At 40.5% G+C, this 25,250-nt stretch overlaps 1 protein-coding gene across 1 annotated transcript in view; it reads right to left on the reverse strand.

Annotated features, from left to right (window-relative positions):
- The window catches only part of PDE8B (phosphodiesterase 8B), a 493,644-nt gene that overhangs the window by 11,102 nt on the left and 457,292 nt on the right, over positions 1-25,250 (reverse strand). Inside the window, exons 19-21 of the mRNA XM_053701380.1 lie at positions 2,768-2,903; positions 2,509-2,676; positions 910-1,039 (exon numbers count right to left, since the gene is read on the reverse strand). Coding sequence (XP_053557355.1) covers positions 910-1,039; positions 2,509-2,676; positions 2,768-2,903 — 434 coding nt within the window. The remainder of the gene's footprint in view (positions 1-909; positions 1,040-2,508; positions 2,677-2,767; positions 2,904-25,250) is intronic.

Raw genomic sequence — 25,250 nt, forward strand, 5'->3', positions numbered from 1 at the left:
TTACAGGATCCTAGGTATCCATATCCTTGGTGTGAATAATTGGAAGGTTGACTTTCTTAGTCACCAGTGTCTTTATCCAGGGGAGTGGTCTCTATACCAGGAGGTTTTTGAACAAATTGTGAGGCATTTGGGCTTGTTAGAGAGAGATCACATTGCCTTTTGCTTGTATCACAAGCTGTCCTCATTTTCTGCCCTGTTTCGGGATCCTCAGGTAATCCAATAGATGCCCCAATGGTTCCCTGATCATTCAACCTGATTTGTATCTCTACTCCATTTGTGTTGCTATCCAACGTGACAGTTTAAAATAAGTTTGAGCTTCAGTCATTCTGATTGCTCTGTTGTGGCCTCACAGATTTTGGTTTGTGGATCTGATTTAAATGTCCCTGTGCTCGCCTTGGTGGCTTCCTCTCAGAAAGGATCTTACTTCTCAAAGGTCTTTCTTTCATCAGGATTTTTTTTTCATGAATTTAATGGCCTTGACTTCCTGCAGGGTGGTAAATAGTTTTTCACTCAAAAAAAAAAAAAGGTTAAGTAAAAGCTGCATAAATTTAAAGTGAAACCATATCTGAATATAACTTATACTGGTTAATCACTGGCTGACAACATCTACAGAAATTGCATGGGTTAAAAAATAGATTTGCAAGGTTTTTAAGCATTGTAAAACATACAAAGATTAAACTAGGTGATAATACAGAGAACGTGTGCTGTCAAATATGGGCCCTAACATTCTAAAAATAACTTAACATCCTATTTGTTTTGACGTGGATAACTGGACAATTGATGATGAGCATCATCTTAAAGGATTTTTGTTGCAAAATCTTAGTTAGGGACCTATAAGTTAGTATCTAGGATCCAAAAACATTTTCTGTGGAAAATCAATGTAAAATGAAAAGAACAATTATGGCTTACCATCCCATGCGTCAAACATATCCATAATAAAATAGTCTATAAATGATATTTGAGACTTTGGTATGCTACAGGTGTGTCGGTCAAACACAGGCATCACAACCGGCAAGCCTTGTCTCTTCTCTTCATCTGTCTGTAAAAGAGTGCAGTGTTAAATACATACTGCATATATAATACATACAGTTAGGGATTTTGACTTTAGCAATTAGTTAAATGGGGCTGGCAAGTTAAATAAATAAATTATTTTGATGGTTTGCGATTTTTAAATAAGTAAAAAAGAATCCTGAAGCCCCAGCCATTGGATCCTGGTTTATTAGCAACTGATTTTTCTTGTGGATGTTATTTTTATAAGGCCAGAAGTGTGAATTTTTCCTACCTCTCATAACCGTAATGTACAGTATGAAATCATGTACTGATTGGATTTTGCTTTAGGTCATTTTGGATTTAGAAACTTCCAGGAATTTTTTAATATTCCATTGCCCTTTTTTTTTCTCTTTTTGGAGTATGGTATGATGTGCTGAAGCTTTAATCCATCTAAAGCTGGCTAGCAAAGTAAATATACAAAAGGGTGTCCCTGAGTTTAGCTCCCAAGGTAATTAAAACTGGTTGAGGGCCCCCAAGGAGCCTTTTATACTTGAGGAAAAAGGCAAGGGTTTATATCTAGGTGCTCTAGTAGTTACCTTTGCTGAATTCATTCATTTGCAGTTTGCTTATGGTCCAGCGAGAAAGAAGAAGGGGCCGCTCTTAGCTGATTTACTCTTGTGAAAGTGCAACATACTAAGATCTGTGCAAATAGAGATCTTGGTGTGTTGCACTTTCACAAGAATAAATCTGTCTCTGAAAAGAGCCAAATGCCATGAGTGGCAGCCTTCTTCTGCATTCGCATCCTAACAAAGGATCTGAATACACATACCTAATAAATATGGTAAAACTGAGAATAGATGTAATAATTGATTGTAATCTAGGTAACTTCTAAAGTAATTTATTTATGCATGTACAGAATGCCTGTAGTATGATTATTTTTCATTTGAGTAGTAGCATCTGTTAAAGGGACAGTCAAGTCCAAAAAAACCTTTCATGATTCAAATAGGGCATGTAATTTTAAACAACTTTCCAATTGACTTTTATCACCAATTTTGCTTTGTTCTCTTGGTATTCTTAGTTGAAAGCTAAACCTAGGAGGTTCATATGCTAATTTGTTAGACCTTGAATGCCGCCTCTAATCTAAATGCATTTTGACAGTTTTTCACCACTAGTGGGCGTTAGTTCATGTGTTTCATATAGATAACATTGAGCTCATGCACATGAATTTACAGAGGAGTGAGAGCTGATTGGCTTAAATGCAAGTCTGTCAAAAGAACTGAAGTAAGGGGGCAGTCTGCAGAGGCTTAGATACAAGGTATTTACAGAGGTAAAACGTGTATTATTATAACTGTGTTGGTTATGCAAAACTGGGGAATGAGTAATTAAGGGATTATCTATCTTTTAAAACAACAAAAATTCTGGTGTTGACTGTCCCTTTAAGAGAAAGTGACTTTGCAACTAGGATAACAGATGGGTTGGAACACTAACACAGTAGGCAAGAGACCAATAATATTTTACCTGTGCAAAATACTCTTCAGAAATCCTTCCTGCCCATTCAATGCACAAATCCAAAGGGCGGCAGGGATTGGCCACATCTGCACATTTAATCATCATGCGTTTAATAAGAATTCGATCTTCAGGTGAATTCTTTGTATTAGTGGAGCATTCACAATCACTCCCTTCACTCTGCAACATGGACAGAAAGAAATAATTATGGGTACTCTGTATAAAGTATTCTTTTTAACATAAATTTAGCTAATTTCCTTGTATATCTTACATTTGAGTTGCTGTCTTCTGCTGCAATGGGCTTGTTGATGCTATTCACAAACTTGTTCACATGCTCAAAATGCTTAGTCATTTCAGTTGCCAAAACCATATCAATTATAGCTTGACGAAGTGTTCGATGCTGAGTCCTAGTGAGAACAAATATGTGACTGTTAGATCAAGAATGATTCAGCTATGTAAAAAGATGCTATGTGGATAGGCTAACCAAGAAGAAGACGTATATTATTCTTACTGTCCCCATGAAAAGCTAACATCCCTCTCGGCTATGATATCACAAATTCTGACACATTTCCTTAATTTCTTAAACATGTGTTAACCACACCTATTCTCAAAGTGACATTGAACACAAAATAAATGCTAGATGATGTACTCAAAGCAAAGATGAGCCTGAAAACCAGATGCAAATATATTTTTTAAATGTATAAGTAGTTGTTTTAAGATTTAGTGCCATTAAAGCAATGGGCGCCACCGTGTTGTAACTTTCTCTGCTGAGGCCAGTTATAAATAGGTCACTAGAGTGTGCAACCAATGACTCTGGGATATAGCAGTGTTAAGTCTGGCATTGGAAAGCTTGTAAGTTTCACAATTCAATTACAGGAAAAGAGGACAAAATAAATAATAAAAGCATATTACAAAATTTTTGTTAGTATATATAACTAAATATTTTATAGTACAATCTCAGTCTTTAATATCCCTTTAAGAAACCTTCCCATGAACCGGCTTAGTTTTCTAACTACTGCCCTATCTATTTACTCCCTTTTGCCGTGAAACATTTTCAAAGCCTTGTGTACAAACACATAACAAATTCCTCTCATTACATTATCTTTTCTCAAGCCTTTGCAATATGGTCTTCGTCCTCAACAAAACTCCAAAAACATTGCACTGCCTAACAAATGTCTTGCTTACATGCCCAGTCTAAAGGCAACTTAAAGGGACATTATACACTAGATTTTTCTTTGCATAAATGTTTTGTAGATGATCCATTTATATAGCTTATACAGCTTTTTTTTCTTTTTTTTTTTTTTAATGTATTGTTTTGCTTATTTTTAAATAACATTGCTCTGATTTTCAGACTCCTAACCAAGGCCCAAAGTTTTAGGAGAATACCGATGTATACCTCAGCTTGCTCCTGTTTGTGTAAGGAGTCTTTCTTTCCCATTGGCATGTAGAGCCTATAAATCCATTCTAATTACTAGTGGGAATTCATCTCCTGGCCACCAGGTGGAGGTAAAGAACACCCCAGCAGAGCTGTTAAGTTTCAATCTTAATTATCCATAATCCCCAGTCATTCTTTGCCTCGTTTATCGGGTGGATGTGCAAAGATGGTGTCTGAAGATATTTAATCCTTTCATGGGTAGTTTCCCTGCAAACAAGGATTGGGGCTATGCTGTGTCCATGTAAATAATAGGAAGCGGACGTTCTCGGCGTCTCAAGGATGCCAGTCCCCCACAACGGAAGTACATCCAAATAAAAGTAACCCAGGAACAACTTCTCAGGCTTAGAGTACCGTAGCTGCGGTTAAATCAAGCCATATATACGATGTAAAAGGAGAAGTAGCAGGTACTCAAATGTAGGTAAAAAAATTCCAAAATGTATTCCAAACTTGTTTGGCAGATTAAAAGGCTCAAAGTCCACAAAAAAGGCTCAAGACATGACACAGGCAGACATACAGGTAACGTCCAACATGTTATGCGCCCCCTACAGGCGCTTACTCATAGACATGTTCTATGTCTAACCCTTAGCCTATAAATACCCCCACTAATTACATATTAACCAATTAGTGCACATAATAAACACTTAAAGGGAATACAGATACAGGACACAATTTATTAAGAATCAAAGAACCTCTAACATAATAAAATATAATGTTAATACATGATTGGACTTGAATGTTAGCTAAAAGAAGAAAAAAAAATCATAAGCTATATTATATCAAGAGTATCCCAAATACATAAAAAAAAATATACAAAATATTTACAAAAATATATATATATATATAAAAAATAATGACAATAAAAATGTGATAATACATTAATTGGTACAAAAAGTCTCACTGCATGATGACATAATGAGACAAACATGAATAATATAATAGTAAAATTCATGTCAGAAAATGAATACTAGTATGTACCAACTCAATTGATTCCCAAAATATATAAGATAATATCATGAGTACATAAAAAAAGCAATTGATTATACAAACTAAGATGGAAAATGGAAACTAAATTAAAGAATTGAAGAAAATAAGCATATACCTCACAAAAAATATGTCATAGGTGTTATGTGTCAGTGAAGTAATTTATATCACACTCCCTATACATGCCTAATGAGCTATGTGTTTTTCATTTTAGTATCCAGTAAAGCTCTTTTTTTCTCTAGGATTTTATATTTATTGCCTTCTCTGGGGGGCACTAACGCCCTATCAATGACCTGAATGGACATATCTGCTACATTAGTGAAGTGTTCACTGGTAAAGTGGTTGGCCACTGTCGATTCTTAATTTTTAAAAATTAAACATAATTTTTAACATCACAAGCATGTTCCCCAAATCTTATTTGTCTAGAAGTTGCAATTTCTCATGCCACATCTAAAGTTACCTTTCTTTCATGTAATTAGCAAGAGTCCATGAGCTAGTGACGTATGGGATATACATTCCTACCAGGAGGGGCAAAGTTTCCCAAACCTCAAAATGCCTACAAATACACCCCTCACCACACCCACAAATCAGTTTTACAAACTTTGCCTCCTATGGAGGTGGTGAAGTAAGTTTGTGCTAGATTCTACGTTGATATGCGCTCCGCAGCAGGTTGGAGCCCGGTTTTCCTCTCAGCGTGCAGTGAATGTCAGAGGGATGTGAGGAGAGTATTGCCTATTTGAATGCAGTGATCTCCTTCTACGGGGTCTATTTCATAGGTTCTCTGTTATCGGTCGTAGAGATTCATCTCTTACCTCCCTTTTCAGATCGACGATATACTCTTATATATACCATTACCTCTGCTGATTTTCGTTTCAGTACTGGTTTGGCTTTCTACAAACATGTAGATGAGTGTCCTGGGGTAAGTAAGTCTTATTTTCTGTGACACTCTAAGCTATGGTTGGGCACTTTTTTAATAAAGTTCTAAATATATGTATTCAAACATTTATTTGCCTTGACTCAGAATGTTCAACTTTCCTTATTTTCAGACAGTCAGTTTCATATTTGGGATAATGCACTTGAATCAATTATTTTTCTTACCTTAAAAATTTGACTTTTTTCCCTGTGGGCTGTTAGGCTCGCGGGGGCTGAAAATGCTTCATTTTATTGCGTCATTTTTGGCGCGGATTTTTTTGGCGCAAAAAAATCTTTCTGTTTCCGGCGTCATACGTGTCGCCGGAAGTTATGTCATTTTTTGACGTTCTTTTGCGCCAAAAATGTCGGCGTTCCGGACGTGGCGTCATTTTGGCGCCAAAAGCATTTAGGCGCCAAATAATGTGGGCGTCTTATTTGGCGCTAAAAAAATATGGGCGTCGCTTTTGTCTCCACATTATTTAAGTCTCATTTTTCTTTGCTTCTGGTTGCTAGAAGCTTGTTCCTTGGCATTTTTTCCCATTCCTGAAACTGTCATTTAAGGAATTTGATCAATTTTGCTTTACATGTTGTTTTTTCTCTTACATATTGCAAGATGTCTCACGTTGCATGTGAGTCAGAAGATACTTCAGGAAAATCGTTGTCTGGTGCTGGAACTACCAAAGCTAAGTGTATCTGCTGTAAACTTTTGGTAGCTGTTCCTCCAGCTGTTGTTTGTATTAATTGTCATGACAAACTTGTTAATGCAGATAATATTTCCTTTAGTAATGTACCATTACCTGTTGCAGTTCCATCAACATCTAATGTTCAGAATGTTCCTGATAACATAAGAGATTTTGTTTCTGAATCCATCAAGAAGGCTATGTCTGTTATTCCTCCTTCTAGTAAACATAAAAAATCTTTTAAAACTTCTCTTTATACAGATGAATTTTTAAATGAACATCATTCTGATTCTAATGACTCTTCTGGTTCAGAGGATTCTGTCTCAGAGGTTGATGCTGATAAATCTTCATATTTATTTAAAATGGAATTTATTTGTTCTTTACTTAAAGAAGTACTAATTGCTTTAGAAATTGAGGATTCTGGTCCTCTTGATACTAAATCTAAACGTTTAGATAAGGTCTTTAAATCTCCTGTGGTTATTCCAGAAGTTTTTCCTGTTCCTGGTGCTATTTCTGAAGTAATTTCCAGAGAATGGAATAATTTGGGTAATTCATTTACTCCTTCTAAACGTTTTAAGCAATTATATCCTGTGCCGTCTGACAGATTAGAATTTTGGGACAAAATCCCTAAAGTTGATGGGGCTATTTCTACCCTTGCTAAACGTACTACTATTCCTACGTCAGATGGTACTTCGTTTAAAGATCCTTTAGATAGGAAAATTGAATCCTTTCTAAGAAAAGCTTATCTGTGTTCAGGTAATCTTCTTAGACCTGCTATATCATTGGCTGATGTTGCTGCAGCTTCAACTTTTTGGTTGGAAACTTTAGCGCAACAAGTAACAGATCATGATTCTCATAATATTATTATTCTTCTTCAACATGCTAATAATTTTATCTGTGATGCCATTTTTGATATTATCAGAGTTGATGTCAGGTTTATGTCTCTAGCTATTTTAGCTAGAAGAGCTTTATGGCTTAAAACTTGGAATGCTGATATGTCTTCTAAATCGACTCTACTTTCCATTTCTTTCCAGGGTAACAAATTATTTGGTTCTCAGTTGGATTCTATTATCTCAACTGTTACTGGTGGGAAAGGAACTTTTTTACCACAGGATAAAAAATCTAAGGGTAAAAACAGGGCTAATAATCGTTTTCGTTCCTTTCATTTCAACAAAGAACAAAAACCTGATCCTTCATCCTCAGGAGCAGTTTCAGTTTGGAAACCATCTCCAGTCTGGAATAAATCCAAGCCTTCTAGAAAAGCAAAGCCAGCCTCTAAGTCCACATGAAGGTGCGGCCCTCATTCTAGCTCAGCTGGTAGGGGGCAGGTTACGTTTTTTCAAAGAAATTTGGATCAATTCTGTTCACAATCTTTGGATTCAGAACATTGTTTCAGAAGGGTACAGCATTGGTTTCAAGATAAGACCTCCTGCAAAGAGATTTTTTCTTTCCCGTGTCCCAGTAAATCCAGTGAAAGCTCAAGCATTTCTGAAATGTGTTTCAGATCTAGAGTTAGCTGGAGTAATTATGCCAGTTCCAGTTCTGGAACAGGGGCTGGGGTTTTATTTGAATCTCTTCATTGTACCAAAGAAGGAGAATTCCTTCAGACCAGTTCTGGATCTAAAAATATTGAATCGTTATGTAAGGATACCAACGTTCAAAATGGTAACTGTAAGGACTATCTTGCCTTTTGTTCAGCAAGGGCATTATATGTCCACAATAGATTTACAGGATGCATATCTGCATATTCCGATTCATCCAGATCATTATCAGTTCCTGAGATTCTCTTTTCTGGACAAGCATTACCAGTTTGTGGCTCTGCCGTTTGGCCTAGCTACAGCTCCAAGAATTTTTACAAAGGTTCTCGGTGCCCTTCTGTCTGTAATCAGAGAACAGGGTATTGTGGTATTTCCTTATTTGGACGATATCTTGGTACTTGCTCAGTCTTTACATTTAGCAGAATCTCATACGAATCGACTTGTGTTGTTTCTTCAAGATCATGGTTGGAGGATCAATTCACTAAAAAGTTAATTGATTCCTCAGACAAGGGTAACCTTTCTGGGTTTCCAGATAGATTCAGTGTCCATGACTCTGTCTTTGACAGACAAGAGACGTCTAAAATTGATTTCAGCTTGTCGAAACCTTCAGTCACAATCATTCCCTTCGGTAGCCTTATGCATGGAAATTCTAGGTCTTATGACTGCTGCATCGGACGCGATCCCCTTTGCTCGTTTTCACATGCGACCTCTTCAGCTCTGTATGCTGAACCAATGGTGCAGGGATTACACAAAGATATCTCAATTAATATTTTTAAAACCGATTGTACGTCACTCTCTAACGTGGTGGACAGATCACCATCGTTTAATTCAGGGGGCTTCTTTTGTTCTTCCGACCTGGACTGTAATTTCAACAGATGCAAGTCTTACAGGTTGGGGAGCTGTGTGGGGTTCTCTGACGGCACAAGGAGTTTGGGAATCTCAGGAGGTGAGATTACCGATCAATATTTTGGAGCTCTTCAGTCTTGGCCTCTTCTGAAGAGAGAATCGTTCATTTGTTTTCAGACAGACAATGTCACAACTGTGGCATACATCAATCATCAAGGAGGGACTCACAGTCCTCTGGCTATGAAAGAAGTATCTCGAATTCTGGTTTGGGCGGAATCCAGCTCCTGTCTAATCTCTGCGGTTCATATCTCAGATATAGACAATTGGGAAGCGGATTATCTCAGTCGCCAAACGTTGCATCCGGGCGAATGGTCTCTTCACCCAGAGGTATTTCTTCAGATTGTTCAAATGTGGGAGCTTCCAGAAATAGATCTGATGGCGTCTCATCTAAACAAGAAACTTCCCAGGTATCTGTCCAGATCCCGGGATCCTCAGGCGGAAGCAGTGGATGCATTATCACTTCCTTGGAAGTATCATCCTGCCTATATCTTTCCGCCTCTAGTTCTTCTTCCAAGAGTAATCTCCAAGATTCTGAAGGAATGCTCGTTTGTTCTGCTGGTAGCTCCGGCATGGCCTCACAGGTTTTGGTATGCGGATCTTGTCCGGATGGCCTCTTGCCATCCGTGGACTCTTCCGCTAAGACCAGACCTTCTGTCGCAAGGTCCTTTTTTCTATCAGGATCTCAAATCCTTAAATTTAAAGGTATGGAGATTGAACGCTTGATTCTTGGTCAAAGAGGTTTCTCTGACTCTGTGATTAATACTATGTTACAGGCTCGTAAATCTGTATCTAGAGAGATATATTATAGAGTCTGGAAGACTTATATTTCTTGGTGTCTTTCTCATCATTTTTCTTGGCATTCTTTTAGAATTCCGAGAATTTTACAGTTTCTTCAGGATGGTTTAGATAAAGGTTTATCCGCAAGTTCTTTGAAAGGACAAATCTCTGCTCTTTCTGTTCTTTTTCACAGAAAGATTGCTAATCTTCCTGATATTCATTGTTTTGTACAAGCTTTGGTTCGTATAAAACCTGTCATTAAGTCAATTTCTCCTCCTTGGAGTTTGAATTTGGTTCTGGGGGCTCTTCAAGCTCCTCCTTTTGAACCCATGCATTCATTGGACATTAAATTACTTTCTTGGAAAGTTTTGTTCCTTTTGGCGATCTCTTCTGCCAGAAGAGTCTCTGAATTATCTGCTCTTTCTTGTGAGTCTCCTTTTCTGATTTTTCATCAGGATAAGGCGGTGTTGCGAACTTCTTTTGACTTTTTACCTAAGGTTGTGAATTCCAACAACATTAGTAGAGAAATTGTGGTTCCCTCATTATGTCCTAATCCTAAGAATTCTAAGGAGAAATCGTTGCATTCTTTGGATGTTGTTAGAGCTTTGAAATAATATGTTGAAGCTACTAAGTCTTTCCGAAAGACTTCTAGTCTATTTGTTATCTTTTCTGGTTCTAGAAAAGGCCAGAAAGCTTCTGCCATTTCTTTGGCATCTTGGTTGAAATCTTTAATTCATCATGCCTATGTCGAGTCGGGTAAAACTCCGCCTCAAAGGATTACAGCTCATTCTACTAGGTCAGTTTCTACTTCCTGGGCGTTTAGGAATGAAGCTTCGGTTGATCAGATTTGCAAAGCAGCAACTTGGTCCTCTTTGCATACTTTTACTAAATTCTACCATTTTGATGTATTTTCTTCTTCTGAAGCAGTTTTTGGTAGAAAAGTACTTCAGGCAGCGGTTTCAGTTTGAATCTTCTGTTTATGCTTTTCATTAAACTTTATTTTGGGTGTGGATTATTTTCAGCAGGAATTGGCTGTCTTTATTTTTATCCCTCCCTCTCTAGTGACTCTTGCGTGGAAAGATCCACATCTTGGGTAGTCATTATCCCATACGTCACTAGCTCATGGACTCTTGCTAATTACATGAAAGAAAACATAATTTATGTAAGAACTTACCTGATAAATTCATTTCTTTCATATTAGCAAGAGTCCATGAGGCCCGCCCTTTTTTGTGGTGGTTATGATTTTTTTGTATAAAGCACAATTTTTCCAATTCCTTATTTTATATGCTTTCGCACTTTTTTCTTATCACCCCACTTCTTGGCTATTCGTTAAACTGATTTGTGGGTGTCGTGAGGGGTGTATTTGTAGGCATTTTGAGGTTTGGGAAACTTTGCCCCTCCTGGTAGGAATGTATATCCCATACGTCACTAGCTCATGGACTCTTGCTAATATGAAAGAAATGAATTTATCAGGTAAGTTCTTACATAAATTATGTTTTTTTAGCTAGCCAGGTGTACTTTGAAGTGTTATTGTTCTGGGCAAGGGTTCTCGATTTTTTAGGGACAAATTTACATTTATCAATGTCTGGTTTTAAGATGTCATCACCTCTATTAAAATGGAGATGTCATGTATCTGTATACCCTTTGAGACACATTAAGGTTGTTTTCTATGTGCACTAATTGGTTAATATGTAGTTGGCGGGGGTATTTATAGGATAAGGGTTAGACATATAACATGTCTATGAGTAAGCGCCTGTAGGGGGCACGAAACATGTTAGACGTTACCTGTATGTCTGCCTGTGTCATGTCATGTGCCTTTTTTGTGGACTTTGAGGCTTTTTAATATGCCAAACAAGTTTGGAATGTTTTATCTACATTTGAGTACCTGCTACTTCTCCTTTTGCATTGTGTCCATGTAAATTTCTTTAGTAAGTGTAATGGTGGCTTTTAGCAGTTGGAAGACGGTGAGGCAGTCCTTGCTTACCTTTCAACATCTATGCTACCCCTTTATAGAAAACCAGGGTTGGTTACTCTGTTTTTCTTGTTTTCTTCAGGTCCCTGTCAGTGATCATATGAGGTTAACACCTGGAACTGCTGTGACTGCTCCACAGCAGAAGACCCTGGCAGGTAAGTCTTTTCTCAGGAGATATTTAGATCCTATAATACTTATATGCATTAGTAAGGGCCAAATATTTTTGGTCTCTATTTGGTCATTTTTTCCTAGTGAGGGTTAGGACCGTTGATGGTGCAGTTTTGATACTGGAAAACTTAATCTGCCATCCTCTTTTTATTTTTTTTACCTCTAATGACACCGGAGCTCTAGTTTGGGTGTGAGGTATTTGTGTACTGTTTTTTTCTTGGGAACATGAAAAAAACTCAGTGTCCTCAAAATATAGGAGCAACCTAGAAAAGGGGTTCCGGGAGTCTCCCGCATTGAAATAGTGGCTCCCTGACACACGCAAATCAAACACAATATCCTGGAAAGAGCAGTGCCAGAGAAAATCAAATTTGTGCCTGCACTTTTATTTTATACCTGTAGGTGTCACTGTTCGGTTGTAGCTCAATGTAAATAGTTACTGCATTCCTCTCTGGACTTTTCTCCCCCTTACTGAACTCTACAATCAGCCAATCGTATTGAACTTGCATTCTATTGGCTGATCGGAACAGGGTGCGTTGGGGAAAAAAGCAGCGTTAGCTACGTGGGTCTTTACCGACAAAACTCTAAATCTAGCGGTTAGTGTTTTTAGGACAATAGTATATTATCCATGTTTGGTTTTTAGGATACAATATTATTATCCTTATCACATTGAGGTGATATCGCTAATGTCTGTGGCATTCCTTGTGTCTTGTTTATTCGCTAGCGCAAGTCAGTCTGGCCTAGTGGTTGTCTAGACTACCTTGCAAGCAAGTTCAAATCTGCTGCTAGATGCACGTCTTTCTGTTTATGTATCTCTAGAGTTGTTGGTTTGTTTTCAACTACTGAGGCTGGGTGTTTTCAGGTGACATCTTAATTGTCTGATGTTATATATATTTGGATATTGTGATAAGCTTTATGTTTGCTTATCGTTTCAAATTCTTCTTTTTTCAATAAACTTTTTCCTATTTTATTTCTCCTTTTTTCAGAAAGGATGTATAGATCAGATACATTCTTATTGCTGGGCATTAAGACATGTTTTTTCCCTTATGGGGATACCTTTTATTTTAGAAAGTAGCCAATGTAACCTAGTGGTTAGCTTTGTAGCTTTGCAACTCAAGGGTTGTTGGTTCGAATTCAGCTCTGGCGCTGGATTTCCCTTTTAGGCATTGGATGTCCTTTTGAAAAGCGGTAAGCCTCTGCAGCTTATCCATCAGCACCAGGTGCAGCTCCTTTAAGGAAGGGTCGTTCTCTGCTAATATTCTATGTTCTTTGGTGACAGCAAATAATCTGATTGATTACAGCAACCTACCTATTTCTTAGGCATTGTAATGGAGACCAAGTGGACCTCTCTCAGAGCATAGTCGTGGTCTACCTGAAGAGAGACTCTCTATTCTCGTGGATTTTTCAGGACCATCTATCTCAGAATCCATGCTTCCTGAGACTATTGCGGTGGCACCATGCCTGGACGATATCTTGGTTCAGGTGCCATCTTTTCATTTAGCAAGATCCAATATTGATTATCTGTTGTTGATTCTCCGCCCTTACAGGTGGAAGGTCAATCTGGAAAAGAGTTCCTTGGTGCCAAATACCAGGGTATGTTTTTTGGGGATGATCATAGACTTCCATGAAGATTTTCTTGACGGAGGTCAGAAAATCCAAACTTCTTGCTGCCTGTCTTTTTCTTCAGTCCTCTGTCCGTCCATCCATCAGTGGCACTGTGTATGGAAGTAATTGGTCTAATGGTGGCTTCCATGGACATTATTCCTTTTGCTCGTTTCCATCTGAGACCTCTACAGTTATGCATGCTCAGACAATGGAACGGAGACCACTCGGACCTCTCTCAGAGGATAGCCTTAGACATCCAGACCAGAGATTCCCTGTCCTGGTGGCTCTCTCCGGACCATCTGTCCCAGGGCACATGCTTCCTGAGACCATCTTGGGAGATTGTGACTATGGATGCCAGCCTTTTGGGCTGGGGAGCAGTTTGGGGTTCCTTAAGACCTGAGGGAATTTTGACTCAGAAGGAGTCTGCCCTCCCAATAAATATCCTAGAGTTGAGGGCAAACTTCAATGTACTGATAGCTTGGCCTCAACTGAGTTTGGTCCGGTTTATCATATTTGAATCAGACAACATTACTTCGGTGGTGTATATCAACCACCAGGGAGAAACACGTAGTTCCTTAGCTATGAGGGAGGTGACCTGCATTCTTTAGTGGGCGGAGTCTCACAATTGTCACTTTTCATCCAGGGAAGTGGACCCTTCATCCGGAAGTATTCTCAATGATAACCCTCAAGTGGGGATTTCCGGAGTTGGATCTGATGGCGTCTCGTTTAAACGCAAAACTTCTAAAATATGGATCAAGATCAAGGGTTTGTCCTGCAAGCAGCTCTTGTCGACACGCTGGTGGTTCCATGGGACTTCGGTCTAATCTACCTGTTTCCTCCATTTGCCCTCCTTCCTCGAATGATAGCCATATCAAACAGAAGCAGGCATCTGTGATTCTAATTGCTCCAACTTGGCCTTGCAGAATTTGGTTTGTGGACCTGGTGAAGATGTCGTCCTTTCCCCCGTGGAAATTTCCTCTGAGAAAGGACCTTCTACTTCAGGGTCCTTTTCTACATCCAAACCTAGATTCTCTGAAGCTTACTGCTTGGATATTGAATGCCTACCTTTACTGGTGCAAATCTAGGGGTTTCCCTTGGAGTCAGGTGAGGGTTCCCTACATTCTGTCTTTTCTTCAGGAGGGCCTGGAGAAGGGCTTGTCAGTCAGTACTCTGCCCTTTCGAATATTTTGCATAAACGTTCATTCTTTTGTTCAGGCCTTGGTCAGAATCAGGCCTGTGTTTAAATCTGGTGCTCCTCCGTGGAGCCTTAATCTTGTTCTTAGAGTTCAGCAGCAGGCTTCGTTTGAGCCTATGCACTCTGTTGATATTAAGTTATTGTCTTGGAAGGTTTTGTTTCTTATCGCTATTTCTTCTGCTTGTAGAGTCTCAGAGCCTTCGGCTCTCCAGTGTGATCCCCCTTATCTTATTTTTCATGCGGATAAGGCGTTCCTTCGTACCAAATTGGGATTTCTTCCTAAGGTGTTTCGGACCGCAATATCAATAAGGAAATTGTTGTTCCTTCGTTCTGTCCTAATCCTTCTTTTCATATGGAACGTCTGTGCATAAACTGAATGTTGTGCATGCTTTGAAGTTCTTTCTGCAGGCAACTAGGGATTTTCGATAATCTACTGCTGTTTTTGTTGTATTTTCTGGTAAATGTAAGGGCCAGAAGGTCCACTTATTCTACTATTTCTTATTGGTGTGTCATTCGGTTGGCCTATGAGACAGCTGGACAACAGCCTCCTGAGAGGATTGCGACTCATTCCATTAGGGCTGTCTCTTCTTCCTGGGCCTTTAAAAAACAGAATTTATGTTTACCTGATAAATTTCTTTCTCCAACGGTGTGTCCGGTCCACGGCGTCATCCTTACTTGTGGGATATTCTCTTCCCCAACAGGAAATGGCAAAGAGCCCAGCAAAGCTGGTCACATGATCCCTCCTAGGCTCCGCCTACCCCAGTCATTCGACCGACGTTAAGGAGGAATATTAGCATAGGAGAAACCATATGGTACCGTGGTGACTGTAGTTAAAGAAAATAAATTATCAGACCTGATTAAAAAAACCAGGGCGGGCCGTGGACCGGACACACCGTTGGAGAAAGAAATTTATCAGGTAAACATAAATTCTGTTTTCTCCAACATAGGTGTGTCCGGTCCACGGCGTCATCCTTACTTGTGGGAACCAATACCAAAGCTTTAGGACACGGATGAAGGGAGGGAGCAAATCAGGTCACCTAAATGGAAGGCACCACGGCTTGCAAAACCTTTCTCCCAAAAATAGCCTCAGAAGAAGCAAAAGTATCAAACTTGTAAAATTTGGTAAAAGTGTGCAGTGAAGACCAAGTCGCTGCCCTACATATCTGATCAACAGAAGCCTCGTTCTTGAAGGCCCATGTGGAAGCCACAGCCCTAGTGGAATGAGCTGTGATTCTTTCAGGAGGCTGCCGTCCGGCAGTCTCGTAAGCCAATCTGATGATGCTTTTAATCCAAAAAGAGAGAGAGGTAGAAGTTGCTTTTTGACCTCTCCTTTTACCTGAATAAACAACAAACAAGGAAGATGTTTGTCTAAAATCCTTTGTAGCATCTAAATAGAATTTTAGAGCGCGAACAACATCCAAATTGTGCAACAAACGTTCCTTCTTTGAAACTGGTTTCGGACACAGAGAAGGCACGATAATCTCCTGGTTAATGTTTTTGTTAGAAACAACTTTCGGAAGAAAACCAGGTTTAGTACGTAAAACCACCTTATCTGCATGGAACACCAGATAAGGAGGGGAACACTGCAGAGCAGATAATTCTGAAACTCTTCTAGCAGAAGAAATTGCAACTAAAAACAAAACTTTCCAAGATAATAACTTAATATCAACGGAATGTAAGGGTTCAAACGGAACCCCCTGAAGAACTGAAAGAACTAAATTGAGACTCCAAGGAGGAGTCAAAGGTTTGTAAACAGGCTTAATTCTAACCAAAGCCTGAACAAAGGCTTGAACATCTGGCACAGCTGCCAGCTTTTTGTGAAGTAACACCGACAAGGCAGAAATCTGTCCCTTCAGGGAACTTGCCGATAATCCTTTTTCCAATCCTTCTTGAAGGAAGGATAGAATCCTAGGAATCTTAACCTTGTCCCAAGGGAATCCTTTAGATTCACACCAACAGATATATTTTTTCCAAATTTTGTGGTAAATCTTTCTAGTTACAGGCTTTCTGGCCTGAACAAGAGTATCGATAACAGAATCTGAGAAACCTCGCTTCGATAAAATCAAGCGTTCAATCTCCAGGCAGTCAGCTGGAGTGAAACCAGATTCGGATGTTCGAACGGACCCTGAACAAGAAGGTCTCGTCTCAAAGGTAGCTTCCAAGGTGGAGCCGATGACATATTCACCAGATCTGCATACCAAGTCCTGCGTGGCCACGCAGGAGCTATCAAGATCACCGACGCCCTCTCCTGATTGATCCTGGCTACCAGCCTGGGAATGAGAGGAAACGGCGGAAACACATAAGCTAGTTTGAAGGTCCAAGGTGCTACTAGTGCATCCACTAGAGCCGCCTTGGGATCCCTGGATCTGGACCCGTAACAGGGAACCTTGAAGTTCTGACGAGAGGCCATTAGATCCATGTCTGGAATGCCCCACAGCTGAGTGACTAGGGCAAAGATTTCCGGATGGAGTTCCCACTCCCCCGGATGCAATGTCTGACGACTCAGAAAATCCGCTTCCCAATTTTCCACTCCCGGGATGTGGATAGCAGACAGGTGGCAGGAGTGAGACTCCGCCCATAGAATAATCTTGGTCACTTCCTCCATCGCTAGGGAACTCCTTGTTCCCCCCTGATGGTTGATGTACGCAACAGTCGTCATGTTGTCTGATTGAAACCGTATGAACTTGGTCCTTGCTATCTGAGGCCAAGCCTTGAGAGCATTGAATATCGCTCTCAGTTCCAGAATATTTATCGGTAGAAGAGATTCTTCCCGAGACCAAAGACCCTGAGCTTTCAGGGATCCCCAGACCGCGCCCCAGCCCGTCAGACTGGCGTCGGTCGTGACAATGACCCACTCTGGTCTGCGGAATGTCATCCCTTGTGACAGGTTGTCCAGGGACAGCCACCAACGGAGTGAGTCTCTGGTCCTCTGATTTACTTGTATCTTTGGAGACAAGTCTGTATAGTCCCCATTCCACTGACTGAGCATGCACAGTTGTAATGGTCTTAGATGGATGCGCGCAAAAGGAACTATGTCCATTGCCGCTACCATCAACCCGATCACTTCCATGCACTGAGCTACGGAAGGAAGAGGAACGGAATGAAGAATCCGACAAGAGTCCAGAAGCTTTGTTATTCTGGCCTCTGTTAGAAAAATCCTCATTTCTGAGGAATCTATAATTGTTCCCAAGAAGGGAACCCTTGTTGACGGGGATAGAGAACTCTTTTCCACGTTCACTTTCCAGCCGTGAGATCTGAGAAAGGCCAGGACGATGTCCGTGTGAGCCTTTGCTCGAGGGAGGGACGACGCTTGAATCAGAATGTCGTCCAGGTAGGGTACTACTGCAATGCCCCTTGGTCTTAGCACCGCTAGAAGGGACCCTAGTACCTTTGTGAAAATCCTTGGAGCAGTGGCTAATCCGAAAGGAAGCGCCACGAACTGGTAATGTTTGTCCAGGAATGCAAACCTTAGGAACCGATGATGTTCCTTGTGGATAGGAATATGTAGATACGCATCCTTTAAATCCACCGTGGTCATGAATTGACCTTCCTGGATGGAAGGAAGGATAGTTCGAATGGTTTCCATCTTGAACGATGGGACCTTGAGAAATTTGTTTAAGATCTTGAGATCTAGGATAGGTCTGAACGTTCCCTCTTTTTTGGGAACTATGAACAGATTGGAGTAGAACCCCATCCCTTGTTCTCTCAATGGAACAGGATGAATCACTCCCATTTTTAACAGGTCTTCTACACAATGTAAGAACGCCTGTCTTTTTATGTGGTCTGAAGACAACTGAGACCTGTGGAACCTCCCCCTTGGGGGAAGTCCCTTGAATTCCAGAAGATAACCCTGGGAGACTATTTCTAGCGCCCAAGGATCCAGAACATCTCTTGCCCAAGCCTGAGCGAAGAGAGAGAGTCTGCCCCCCACCAGATCCGGTCCCGGATCGGGGGCCAATATTTCATGCTGTCTTGGTAGCAGTAGCAGGTTTCTTGGCCTGCTTTCCCTTGTTCCAGCCTTGCATTGGTCTCCAAGCTGGCTTGGCCTGAGAAGTATTACCCTCTTGCTTAGAGGACGTAGCACCTTGGGCTGGTCCGTTTTTACGAAAGGGACGAAAATTAGGTCTATTTTTTTGCCTTGAAAGGCCGATCCTGAGGAAGGGCATGGCCCTTACCCCCAGTGATATCAGAGATAATCTCTTTCAAGTCAGGACCAAACAGCGTTTTCCCCTTGAAAGGAATGTTTAGTAGCTTGTTCTTGGAAGACGCATCAGCCGACCAAGATTTCAACCAAAGCGCTCTGCGCGCCACAATAGCAAACCCAGAATTCTTAGCCGCTAACTTAGCCAATTGCAAAGAGGCGTCTAGAGTGAAAGAATTAGCCAATTTGAGAGCATTGACTCTGTCCATAATCTCCTCATAAGGAGGAGAGTCACTATCGAGCACCTTAATCAGTTCATCAAACCAGAAATATGCGGCTGTAGTGACAGGGACAATGCATGAAATGGGTTGTAGAAGGTAACCCTGCTGAACAAACATCTTTTTAAGCAAACCTTCTAATTTTTTATCCATAGGATCTTTGAAAGCACAACTATCCTCTATGGGAATAGTGGTGCGTTTGTTTAAAGTAGAAACCGCTCCCTCGACCTTGGGGACTGACTGCCATAAGTCCTTTCTGGGGTCGACCATAGGAAACAATTTTTTAAATATGGGGGGAGGGACGAAAGGAATACCGGGCCTTTCCCATTCTTTATTAACAATGTCCGCCACCCGCTTGGGTATAGGAAAAGCTTCTGGGAGCCCCGGCACCTCTAGGAACTTGTCCATTTTACATAGTTTCTCTGGGATGACCAAATTTTCACAATCATCCAGAGTGGATAATACCTCCTTAAGCAAAATGCGGAGATGTTCCAATTTAAATTTAAATGTAATCACATCAGATTCAGCCTGCTGAGAAATGTTCCCTAAATCAGTAATTTCTCCCTCAGACAAAACCTCCCTGGCCCCCTCAGATTGGGTTAGGGGCCCTTCAGAGATATTAATATCAGCGTCGTCATGCTCTTCAGTAACTAAAACAGAGCATCCACGCTTACGCTGACAAGGGTTCATTTTGGCTAAAATGTTTTTGACAGAATTATCCATTACAGCCGTTAATTGTTGCATAGTAAGGAGTATTGGCGCGCTAGATGTACTAGGGGCCTCCTGAGTGGGCAAGACTCGTGTAGACGAAGGAGGGAATGATGCAGTACCATGCTTACTCCCCTCACTTGAGGAATCATCTTGGGCATCATTGTCATTATCACATAAATCACATTTATTTAAATGAATAGGAATTCTGGCTTCCCCACATTCAGAACACAGTCTATCTGGTAGTTCAGACATGTTAAACAGGCATAAACTTGATAAGAAAGTACAAAAAACGTTTTGAAATAAAACCGTTACTGTCACTTTAAATTTTAAACTGAACACACTTTATTATTGCAATTGCGAAAAAACATGAAGGAATTGTTCAAAATTCACCAAACTTTCACCACAGTGTCTTAAAGCCTTGAAAATATTGCACACCAATTTTGGAAGCTTTAACCCTTAAAATAACGGAACCGGAGCCGTTTTAAGCTTTAACCCCTTTACAGTCCCTGGTATCTGCTTTGCTGAGACCCAACCAAACCCAAAGGGGAATACGATACCAAATGACGCCTTCAGAAGTCTTTTATAAGTATCAGAGCTCCTCTCACATGCGACTGCATGCCATGCCTCTCAAAAACAAGTGCGCAACACCGGCGCGAAAATGAGACTCTGCCTATGCTTTGGGAAAGCCCCTAAAGAATAAGGTGTCTAAAACAGTGCCTGCCGATATTATTATATCAAAATACCCAGAATAAATGATTCCTCAAGGCTAAATAAGTGTTAATATCAATCGATTTAGCCCAAAAAAAGGTCTACAGTCTAAATAAGCCCTTGTGAAGCCCTTATTTACAATCGTAATAAACATGGCTTACCGGATCCCATAGGGAAAATGACAGCTTCCAGCATTACATCGTCTTGTTAGAATGTGTCATACCTCAAGCAGCAAAGGACTGCAAACTGTTCCCCCAACTGAAGTTAATTGCTCTCAACAGTCCTGTGTGGAACAGCCATGGATTTTAGTTACGGTTGCTAAAATCATTTTCCTCATACAAACAGAATTCTTCATCTCTTTTCTGTTTCTGAGTAAATAGTACGTACCAGCACTATTTGAAAATAACAAACTCTTGATTGAATAATGAAAAACTACAGTTAAACACTAAAAAACTCTAAGCCATCTCCGTGGAGATGTTGCCTGTACAACGGCAAAGAGAATGACTGGGGTAGGCGGAGCCTAGGAGGGATCATGTGACCAGCTTTGCTGGGCTCTTTGCCATTTCCTGTTGGGGAAGAGAATATCCCACAAGTAAGGATGACGCCGTGGACCGGACACACCTATGTTGGAGAAATGAGTCTTCTGTGGAACAAATCTGCAAGGCGGCCACTTGGTCTTCGTTGCATACTTTTTCCAAATTCTACAAATTCAATGTTTTTGCTTCTGCTGAGGCTTCTTTTGGGAGGAAAGTTCTTCAAGTGGTGGTGCCTTCTGTTTAGGTCCGCCTGTCTTGTTCTCCCTCCCTTCCATTCTCTGTCCTCTAGCTTGGGTATTAGTTTCCACTACTAATCAGAATGTATTTGTGGACTCTCCATGCCATTGGAAAGAAAACAAAACTTATGCTTACCTGATAAATTCTTTTCTTTCCTGGCATGGAGAGTCCACCACCCGCCCTTATTTAAATTTTGAGACGGCTTTTGTAATTTTCAAAACTCCAGGCACCTCTATACCCTTTGTGTCCTCTTCTCTTTCCATATTCCTTCGCCTGAATATTTAAAGCGTGGCTGGGGTGTTCTTTGCCTCCTCCTGGTGGCCAGGAGTTGAATTCCCACTAGTAATTAGAATGGATTTGTGGACTCTCCATGCCAGGAAAGAAAAGAATTTATCAGGTAAGCATACTTTTTTTCTTTCTTTCATGATATAGATACAACATGTGATTTAAAACAACTTTCCAGTTTACTTCTATTATCTAATTTGTTTGGTATCCTTTGTTGTAAAGCATACATAGGTAGGCTCAGGTGCTGCTGATTGGTGGCTGCATATAGATGCCTCATGTTATTGGCTCACCCATGTGCATTGCTGTTTCTTCAACAAAGGATTCTAAGAGAATTAAGCAAATTTAATAATAGAAGTAAATTGGAAAGTTGTTTAAAATTGTGTTCTCTATCTGAATCACAAAAGACACATTTTGGGTTTCATGTCCCTTTAATGGATAGCTTTTGTAAACAAACAAATGTTTGATTTGCACATAGAAGCCTTTAAAGGGACAACATACTATAAAATTGATTTCCAATTAATGTATTTTTTTACCAGCAGCGGAGTATAAAATGCATGAGAAACCATTCCTTTATGTTTATTTCTGTATATCGTTTGGCACCACAACCATGAGAATGGATTGAGTTTGCAGAAAAATCATATCTACTTATATTATAATTTTATATATATATATATATACACACACAAATGCTTCCTTATCTTATCTTTGTATGTTACCAAAGCCCAATACTTAGGCCCTGATGATCAATACATTGTGAGACCCGCCTTTTTGGCCTAGTCAGTCTCGCAGTCCATCTCTGTTCCAACTAGTGGCAATGTGTCTACCATAGGAAATAATAGGGAGTGCAGCTTCAGCAAAAGTCTGTCCGTAGTGACATTTAACTGCAATCGGGGGGGGGCTGTATATTAAGTGTTCTTACACAATATAGACTGTGCGTTTGCTGAAACAAAAAACAGTTTCTGTGTACGAACACTCTAAATAATAAATATGTAAACTTAGTTTCACTGTACACGCTATAGTTTTCACAAACTGAAAATCTCGCCACTGAAAATCTGGTGAGATTAATGTGGCTGAAAATTTATATCTAAGATGGAGGGAAATGCTTTGAATATTACAAACTCTCAGCAATGTGTCCCTATTAAAAACTAAATTTATGCTTACCTGATAAATGTATTTATTTCTTGACACGGTGAATCCACGGATCATCTAATTACTTTTGGGAATATCACTCCTGCCCAGCAGGAAGTGGCAAAGAGCACCACAGCAAAGCTGTTAAATTTCACCTCCCTTCCCTCCAACCCCAGTCATTCGACCAAAGTAAAAGGAAAGAAAGAAAGCAACAAGGTGCAGAGGTGCCTGAGGTTTATAACATGACAAAAACCTGTCTTAAAAAACAGGGTAGGCCATGAACTCGTGTCAAGAAATAAATAAATTTATCAGGTAAGCATAAAATTTTGTTTTCTTTCTAATGACACGGTGAGTCCACGGATCATCTAATTACTATTAGGAATCAATACCCAAGCTAGAGGACACAGATGATAAGGGAAGGACAAGACATGGAATCTAAACAGAAGGCACCACTGCTTGAAGAACCTTTCTCCCAAAAGAAACCTCAGCCGAGGCAAAAGTATCAAATTTATAGAATTTTGAAAAAGTGTGAAGAGAGGACCAAGTTGTAGCCTTGCAAATCTGTTCCACAGAAGCTTCATTTTTGAATGCCCAGTAAGAGGAAACAGCCCTCGTAGAATGAGCCGTGACCCTCTCAGGAGGATGCTGGGAGCTGTAGCAAGGCCGAATGGAAGAGCCACAAACTGGAAGTGTTTGTCTAGAAATGCAAACCTCAGAAACTTGTAATGATCCCTGTGGATGGGAACATGCAGGTGCACATCCTTTAAATCTACTATAAATTGACTCTCTTGAACCAAGGGAAGAATGGAACGAATAGTTTCCAACTTGAAGGACGGTACTCTAAGGAACTTGAATAGACTTTTGAGATCTAGAATTGGTCTGAAAGTTTCCTCTTTTTTGGGAACCACGAACAGATTGGAGTAAAATCCTAGACCCTGTTCCTGCATTGGAACAGGAACTATCACTCCCAGGTTGGAAAGGTCTTGAACACAGTGTAAGAACAATTTTGGCTCAGAAAAAAGTCTATCCCTGTAATTTAAAATCTCTCAATACATGAGGAACAGAAAGGGATTGGTGGTTCCACGTTAGCATCAAAACATAAAGAACAAGAAACATTTTGCATGGCCTCTTGATCCATCTTTAGTCACAATGGATCAAATAAGAATAAATAAACTGATAATTTAGGTTGAAATTAACACACCAAAAAAACGTTACTGTCTCTTTAAATGTTAAAACGTAACTTTTTTATTTTTGCTGGAAAAAAATAGACTGTCACAAATACTCCGGACAACCTCTACACCTCAGCTTAGCTTTGCTGAGGTGCCTACCTTCCTTGCTGCCACCGGAGTGTATATTGTGTTAGCAGAAGTCCGGACTAAACCTAAGCAATGTATTTGTCAGATCTGAGGCTGTTCTCCCGCTTCACCGTAGCACAGCGTACAAGACTGCAATACCGCTGTCTCCTCTCCGAAACACAGGAAGTGAAGGGGAAAAGGCGCGTAACAGAAACTTTCCGACTCAGCTAGCTCCGCCCATCGTGGGCGTATCAAAAATTAACCTCCCGGTCGGCAAAATGTCTCTAAAGTAACGCCGCCGGGAGTAAGTGAAACACACACCACACATTGAGCCACAATCTCCTCGTCCCCAATGCCTGCCATTACTGTCATCCTTAACATAATCCCCTAATTCCATAGGAGAATGTCTATTGTGTCCCATCAAATAAAATTAAAGTGCCAAAGTTTTCCTGTATATGTCCCAGAAAAAATAAAATCAACACTTACCTTCAGAAATCTGCCAGGCATCAAGGCAGCTCACTAGGTTTGAGAGGCATGATCCCTCACATGGACCTGTGGAAGAAAAACAAAGACTGAGTAATCTTGCTCAGGCTTTCAAAGTTAGGGCAGCATTAAATACATGGGAGGCGCAGTGAGGATTGTACCCCACAAGTTCCCATTGCTTAAAAGCCACCACTGCTCTACTGAAGAGACTGACATGGACTACGGTTACACCCCAGTACAAAGCAGAACAAGCTTGCACTGCTGAAAAATAACAAAATCTTGCTTGAAGAATCTTCTTCCAAACACCTAAACTTTACCACCTCCTTGCTCTTAACGTAGGCAAAGAGAATGACCGGGGTTGGAGGGAAGGTGATATTTAACAGCTTTGCTGTGGTGCTCTTTGCCGCCTCCTGCTGGGAAGGAGTGATATTCCTAATAGTAATAAGATGATCCGTGGACTCACTGGGGCCCATTTATCAATCTCCGAACGGAGCTTGAAGGGCCGTGTTTCTGGCGAGTCTTCAGACTCGCCAGAAACACAAGTTATGGAGCAGCGGTCAGCCGCGAGTCAGCAGGGGGCGGCGTTGCACCAGCAACTCTAGTGAGCTGCTGGTGCAATGCTGAATATGGAGAGAGTATTGCTCTTCACATTCAGCGATGTCTTGCGTACCTGATCCACACTGTCGGATCAGGTCCGCAAGACATTTGTTAAATAGGCCCCACTGTGTCATTAGAAAGAAAACAAAATTTATGCTTACCTGATAAATTCATTTCTCCTGTAGTGTG

The sequence above is a fragment of the Bombina bombina genome, chromosome 2 (assembly GCF_027579735.1).
Source record: "Bombina bombina isolate aBomBom1 chromosome 2, aBomBom1.pri, whole genome shotgun sequence".
In the NCBI taxonomy this organism is placed as follows: domain Eukaryota; kingdom Metazoa; phylum Chordata; class Amphibia; order Anura; family Bombinatoridae; genus Bombina; species Bombina bombina.